This window comes from Neoarius graeffei, chromosome 11 (assembly GCF_027579695.1).
Source record: "Neoarius graeffei isolate fNeoGra1 chromosome 11, fNeoGra1.pri, whole genome shotgun sequence".
Lineage (NCBI taxonomy): Eukaryota > Metazoa > Chordata > Actinopteri > Siluriformes > Ariidae > Neoarius > Neoarius graeffei.
In genome coordinates, this window is record NC_083579.1 from 1,543,884 (window position 1) to 1,551,383 (window position 7,500).

General features: G+C 47.7%; 1 protein-coding gene across 1 annotated transcript in view; it reads right to left on the minus strand.

Moving 5' to 3' along the window:
- Positions 1-7,500, minus strand: part of ttc27 (tetratricopeptide repeat domain 27) — a 95,274-nt gene that overhangs the window by 70,269 nt on the left and 17,505 nt on the right. The window contains exons 6-8 of the mRNA XM_060933226.1: positions 6,195-6,359; positions 5,268-5,398; positions 4,593-4,705 (exon numbers count right to left, since the gene is read on the minus strand). Of these exons, the coding sequence (XP_060789209.1) occupies positions 4,593-4,705; positions 5,268-5,398; positions 6,195-6,359 (409 nt within the window). The remainder of the gene's footprint in view (positions 1-4,592; positions 4,706-5,267; positions 5,399-6,194; positions 6,360-7,500) is intronic.

The following is a 7,500-nucleotide window of genomic DNA, read 5'->3' on the forward strand; positions in this document are numbered from 1 at the left end:
CAGGATCTTTGTCACCAATTTGAGTTTCTGCTCAGGTTTGAGGTCCGCAGTCACAAATCCGCAGGTGCACGTTGTCTCAGATCACGTGTAACGCCGCTCCTGATGTAGACACCGTGACGTCACTGACTCAGGAGACCTCCTGCTCACTCCTGCTACAGGTGTATCACCACCGCCGAGGCCCCGCCCTCCGTTCGCTCACAACAGGAACAGTCTGAGAACTGTCATCGCTCCTCCCACGTCAGGGTTGAGAGGACGAACTCCTCTCCCACCCTCAGGGGTTTAAGAGGATTAAAACAGACGTGTGGAGAGCGTTCAGATTCACGAGGACGACGTCAGAGAACCGGACGCAGAATTACTGCAAAATTCATCAAAGGGGGTTTAAAAAGCATCTTCACTCGAGAGGTCATGAAGAGTCAGAGTCTGCCTGGTTAATAAAAATAAAACCCATGTCCATTTCTTTCTGTAACTTATTTATAGAAACACTTCCTGCTCACAGAACTGAGATCTGGGCGACAAAATTATTCCCCCCTCGCCACACTGAAGGACATTTCAGTGAATGTGTGTTTACTAACAGTCAAAAAATAGTCTGGAAATCTACAGAAAAGGAGGAAGAGGTTTCGAAATTTGTAAAAAAAAAAAAATTTTAAATGTCAATTTTAAACAAAATAAAAACAGAAAATACAGCATTTTAAAACTTTATATTTTTATGATTATAAATTATACAAAAAAGTAAAGAATTGCACAGCAAACAATTTTAAATCAAGATAAAACCAATAATATTTTAATAATCTAAAGAGAAAACAGTGTTGGGAACGTGTGTGTGTGTGTGTGTGTGTGTGTGTGGTGCTATGCTGAAGGTCGCATCACAACAAACCAAAACCCATGAAACCGTTTCATTTATTTAAGCATTTTTTTCCACATTTTATAGAAACTGAAATAAAACAGAAAACACAAACAGGGTTCCGTTTCAGGGAAAACAATCACTGGGGCTGAGAGAGAGAGAGAGAGAGAGAGAGAGAGAGAGAGAGAGATTCAGGGGACACGTCACACCAACATCTGTCTGTCTCTCTCCCCATCTCTGTGTCTCTATGCATGTCTCCCTCCGTCTCTCCCCCTCTCTGTGTCTCTCCCTCCGTCTGTCCCCCTCTCTGTGTCTCTCCCTCCGTCTCTCCCCCTCTCTGTCTCTCCCTCCGTCTCTCCCCCTCTCTGTGTCTCTCTCCCCCTCTCTGTGTCTCTCCCTCCGTCTCTCCCCCTCTCTGTGTCTCTCTCCCCCTCTCTGTGTCTCTCCCTCCGTCTCTCCCCCTCTGTGTCTCTCTCTCCCCCTCTCTGTGTCTCTCCCTCCGTCTCTCCCCCTCTCTGTGTCTCTCCCTCCGTCTCTCCCCCTCTCTGTCTCTCCCTCCGTCTCTCCCCCTCTCTGTGTCTCTCTCCCCCCTCTGTGTCTCTCCCTCCGTCTCTCCCCCTCTCTGTCTCTCCCTCCGTCTCTCCCCCTCTCTGTCTCTCTCCCCCTCTCTGTGTCTCTCCCTCCGTCTCTCCCCCTCTCTGTCTCTCCCCCTCTCTGTGTCTCTCTCCCCCTCTCTGTGTCTCTCTCTCCGTCTCCCCCCCTCTGTGTCTCTCCCTCCGTCTCTCCCCCTCTCTGTGTCTCTCCCTCCGTCTCTCCCCCTCTCTGTGTCTCTCCCTCCGTCTCTCCCCCTCTCTGTGTCTCTCCCTCCGTCTCTCCCCCTCTCTGTGTCTCTCTCTCCCCCTCTGTGTCTCTCCCTCCGTCTCTCCCCCTCTCTGTGTCTCTCCCTCCGTCTCTCCCCCTCTCTGTGTCTCTCTCCCAAGCTGAATCTTGCATTTGCATGAAGTGAAACTTTGCTCGTCTTCGTCACTCCGCCCTACTGCACATCACTCACAGTTGCTCCGCCTCCTGAGGCTGGAAATCATCAGTTCTGACTGAAAACGAACGAGTTTCAGATGCTGTGTGACGTCGCACCAGGAGAGGAACAAGGACACGTGTTTATATTTTTGTTTAAAATCGTCGAATCATTTCACAGCCCCGGACTCGAGCAGAACTTATAGCGTTGGTTGTTTTCCATAAACTGCACTTCAGCAACACTAACGGATTTTATTTCTCAGGAACAACAGAGACCCAGGACAGGAACCCAGGACAGGAACCCAGGACAGGAACCCAGGACAGGAACCCAGGACAGGAACCCCTGATCACACGCCTGTGGAGCTGAACAGAGACGATTATATAGATGATGATGATAATAATGCAGAGTCTGAGGCGGTTCGTACAGGGAGAAGAAACACGGTGTGTTTAAACACAGGTTGATCCATCGGGCTGCGATCATCATATCAGCACTCGCACCAAAATCTCACAGCTCACCGTTATTATACAATGACATCATTCAATCATTATCTACCAGCTCCATTAATCCCAGCCTCGGCGCTGGAGCTCCGATCACATGACCATCTTCACTCACGGTTTAATCTACCATCATGAGCTCGTGGGCTTTAGGACGTAATGACATCTTCACAGGAACGCCATCATTCCAGGGCTTAGAGTGGAGCTCCGAGTGCAGTGCTGATTCACACACAGCAGGAACATCAGCACATCTCCATCACTCTGCGTTCCACTAGAATAAAGACCTCAGAACACCAGAGCAGCACCGTTCCTCACCACTCCCACAGGGAAAATACTGAAAAGCAAGGATACGTTAACGCTCAGGTGGAGGATCGCACCTCACTCTGCCGCCTCCTCACTCCTCCGTCACCACCGCCTCCTCACTCCTCCGCCTCCTCCTCACTCCTCCGCCGCCTCCTCACTCCTCCGCCGCTGCCTCCTCACTCCGCCGCCGTCATTGCCTCCTCACCTCCTCACTCCGCCGCCATCGTCGCCTCCTCCTCACTCCTCCAAGCATCACTCGGTCCAATTAAAGCTGACACCCTGCTCAATATCCCACACCACCAACTGTCTCCTAGCACCTGTCGGACACGAGGAAGGAGAGCCGAGCTGATTACAGCACCGCCTCCAAGGGACGAGGACGGAAAGGTGAGGAAAAGCCACAAAGGACGCTTTTTTCTTTCCCATTTCCGGTTTCCAGTTGAGAGTACGTTGTGCACATTCTGGCTGCCGCTTCTCACCGGAGCTTTTTGATTTTATTTTCTCTCCTTTTTTATTAAAATTTTTTTCTTTTTTCTGTGTTTTTGTTTGAGTGTTTTGTCCGCCGGTTGTGGTGAAGCAGCTCCGGACCCAGTTTTGGGTGTAGGTTCCCTCCAGGCCTTGGTTCGCTGTGGGTGATGCCTGCGCTCCCAGCTGTGGACTGCAGGGAGCTCGTTGCTCATTTTAACATCGTGGTTGTCCAGCGCTCTGCGCTTTAGTGCTTGGCGTGATGTTCCGAGCGATGTTGCTCGGTGGCGTTGCGTCGGCTGTGCAGGCGGTTTGGGACACACCAGCGCTCTGCGTGGCGGTGCTTCTGTGCTCGCTTTGTGGATCCACGGCGTGGTGTTCGAGCGATGTTGCTGGCGGCGTCACGGCGGCTGTGCTGGAGATGTGGGACTCGTTTTCGTGCTCCTTTTGGTGGGACTGTGGCTGCTACTCCACAGGAATTACATCCTGACCTCTATTTGGTGGACTTTTTTCTTTTCTTTTTTCTGCCTATCATTGTAAAGCGACCTTGGGTTTTGAGAAAGACACTATATAAATTGAAATTATTATTATTATTATTATTATTATTATTATTATTATTGTGTTCACAAAACTCAGAAACGTACTGAACAAGGACGTAAACCATGCGATTTTCACCTGGCTTTACATGTAACCATGGTAACGAACAGAAACGCAGCTACATGTGATGAAGCTGAGAGCCTGTTCCCACTCAGGTGTTGATTATTTTCCTCCAACAGCACGACCCTGAGTGTTTTATTCATCATTTTGATACAGAAGATTCAGAAAGACTGAGTGCGAGTCCATATCAGCTTCCACACCTTCAATTAAACACTCGCTGGGAAAATACGTCCTGAAGTCTAATAACAGCATCTTGGAACATCTTTCCTGTTTTTATAGATCATTTTAAACATCATATGCGGGCGCACGTGTGTGTGTGTGTGTGTGTGTGTGTGTGTGTGTGTGCGCGCGTATGTGTGTGTGTATTCAGTACATGTATAACCTCATAACCCTGAGTGTGTTTGAAAGAAACCTTTATTTGTCACATGCACACTTCAAGCGCAGTGAAATTCATCCTCTGCATTTAACTCATCTGAAGCAGTGAACACACACACACACACACACACACACTCAGAGCAGTGGGCAGCCACACCAGAGCGCCCGGGGAGCAGTCAGGGGTTCGGTACCTCGCTCAAGGGCACCTCAGCCCAAGGCCGCCCCACGTCAACCTAACCTGCACGTCTTTGGACTGTGGGGGAAACCGGAGCACCCGGAGGAAACCCACGCGGACACGGGGAGAACATGCAAACTCCACACAGAAAGGCCCTCGCCGGCCACGGGGGGGGTGGGGGGTATGAACAGGTGGACTGTGTGATGATGGTCATGTGATCAGTGTGGACTCGTGATGGAGATGATGTTGAAGCTGAGATGATGAGACACTCACCACACTCCCAGGATGAGCGCCTGCTCCTCAGCGCGCAGGTCAGGGAGCTGGTGTTCACACGGAGTGGCCAGGGTTATCTGGTTCAGTACAGTATCATCATTCAGCTGGTGGTCCTACACACACACACACACACACACACACACACACGTTTATGATGACAGTGTGTGTGTGTCGAAGGAAACACAAGCCGTAGGTCACATACATACGCTCCCACCTCAATTGATTTACTGATCTGTATAAACCTGCAGCTCTCTGTATATGTACACACACACACACACACACACTTTAGAGTGGATTCGCTGGAAACACAATCCCAAAAGTCTCAAACGTCGTCACATGATGTTAGTATGGTTGCTAGATAACAATAAGAATCAATCATCTCCTCATTCTGGAATTTCTTCACTTGGAATAAAACAAGAAGCTGCAGGAGAAAGTTGATTATTCCTAAATTATTCCTAAATTATTCCTAAATTGTGAATTTTCTGGAACAGAACCTCAGTAGAGGAACCAAAGTCATTTCCCTCAGAGATAAAGAGGGCTTCTGGAGAGCGCGCACATGGTGGATCGTTTCCCCTCGGTGTCCGTTATGCAGTAAGCCTGAGAGCAGAATGCCCCCCCTGGTGGCGGTGCTGATAACTACACTGTGTCAGGATATTAGTGTAAGAGTGCCATTACTTTTGGCAGAAGGTCTGTGGGCGTCGGTTTTGGGGAAAGCTCGCTGTTGGGGGCGTCGTCCTTCCGTTTGACATCAAGAATGAGCTGAGCGAGGAAATTCTCCTGAAAGCGAGTTCTCTTCCCCAGCGCACCTGAAACAAACACCAACAGCAACACCGCGTTACACTGGTTCCAGTTCCCCAACACCGCGTTACACTGGTTCCAGTTCCCCAACACCGCGTTACACTGGTTCCAGTTCCCCAACACCGCATTACACTGGTTCCAGTTCCCCAACACCGCGTTACACTGGTTCCAGTTCCCCAACACCGCGTTACACTGGTTCCAGTTCCCCAACACCGCATTACACTGGTTCCAGTTCCCCAACACCGCGTTACACTGGTTCCAGTTCCCCAACACCGCGTTACACTGGTTCCAGTTCCCCAACACCGCGTTACACTGGTTCCAGTTCCCCAACACCGCGTTACACTGGTTCCAGTTCCCCAACACCGCGTTACACTGGTTCCAGTTCCCCAACACCGCATTACACTGGTTCCAGTTCTACAACACCGTAACCATGAAATTTCTGTTTCAATAAAACAGTTTTTACTGCAGTTATTGTGTTTGAATAATTGTGATCTAAACTTAATTGAAGTTATTTTTTCAGTTTGTAAAATAATTTCTTTTTCAAAGTAAAAAATGAACACAAATCAACAGACAGTAAATATGCAGACTGGTCACCTGATTAAAAACTTTGTATTGAAATTATTTCTTAAATTCTGTACAATAAATATGGATTTGTATTATTACATTTATATTATTTTTAGTGTCCATAATAATAATTATTATTATAATATACTTTTTCCATCATCATACGACTGAAGATCTGCGTGATCTCAGACTGATTCAGAAACACCAGGATGGTATTTGTTTTTATTTTTCCCCACACACCAGTCATGTTGATGTCGAGTCCCGAGAGGTCGCGAGCTTTCTGTAGATGTTCTTTGGCTCTGTGATGCTCGTAGTAACTCAGACACGTGTAGCTGCACTCCAGGTGGAACAGCATGGTCAGGGTTCTGTGCGTTTCACTGCCGAGAACATCCTCACGCTCACACACTGCAGAGAAACGGAGCAGAACACACAACGTGATGAGGGAGAACATCAAGGATGGACAGATCCACCACGTCCCACTGTATACAGCTGGAACGAACAGCAGGACAGACGAAGAGTTCACATCATCTTACACAAATATAAATACTGCAGCTGGAATTTATACAAACCCACTTTACAGGTAGGTCAGATTATATTTTAAGAAATAAAGACTGAAATGTCTCATATAAATAAATAAAGTACAAAATTATGGAATGATCTCTCTATCGTTCTTATTTTCTCATTACTCTCTAATAATTTTATGCTAAACATGAATGATAATGTTCTGGCGTACAGAGCCGTTCCACACCCGTGTGTGTTTCAGACTCTGGGGAAAAACCACATGTGGGTGTGATGGTCAGGGTGCACATACTTTTGACTGTATAGCCTATATGTAAGGAATAACACACATCGGTTCGTGCTGTTATAGAAAAATAATCCACAACTGTAATGCTGTGACAGACAGCGAGAGAGAGAGCGCTCCTGTTACCATGACGACGCTGATTATTTTCCTTTAACAGCACATCCATGAGTGTTTTATTCCTCTGATACCACAGCAATTAAAAAACTTTAATTCATTAAATAAAAATATGTCACTTTTTAACCATTTATTGTTACATGTAATGTTCTGGAATATTATAGCAGCTATGAACAGCCCGTCCCTCTCCAGCCTCAAACACTGTATAAACAAATACAGCAATAAAGGCTATATGAATTAAATACAAATAAATACTAAATGAAAAACAATAAAAATTATAATTTAACTTAATAATAATAATAATAATGGGCGGCACGGTGGTGTAGTGGTTAGCGCCGTCGCCTCACAGCAAGAAGGTCCGGGTTCGAGCCCCGTGGCCGGCGAGGGCCTTTCTGTGCGGAGTTTGCATGTTCTCCCCGTGTCCGCGTGGGTTTCCTCCGGGTGCTCCGGTTTCCCCCACAGTCCAAAGACATGCAGGTTAGGTTAACTGGTGACTCTAAATTGAGCGTAGGTGTGAATGTGAGTGTGAATGGTTGTCTGTGTCTATGTGTCAGCCCTGTGATGACCTGGCGACTTGTCCAGGGTGAACCCCGCCTTTCGCCCGTAGTCAGCTGGGATAGGATCCAGCTC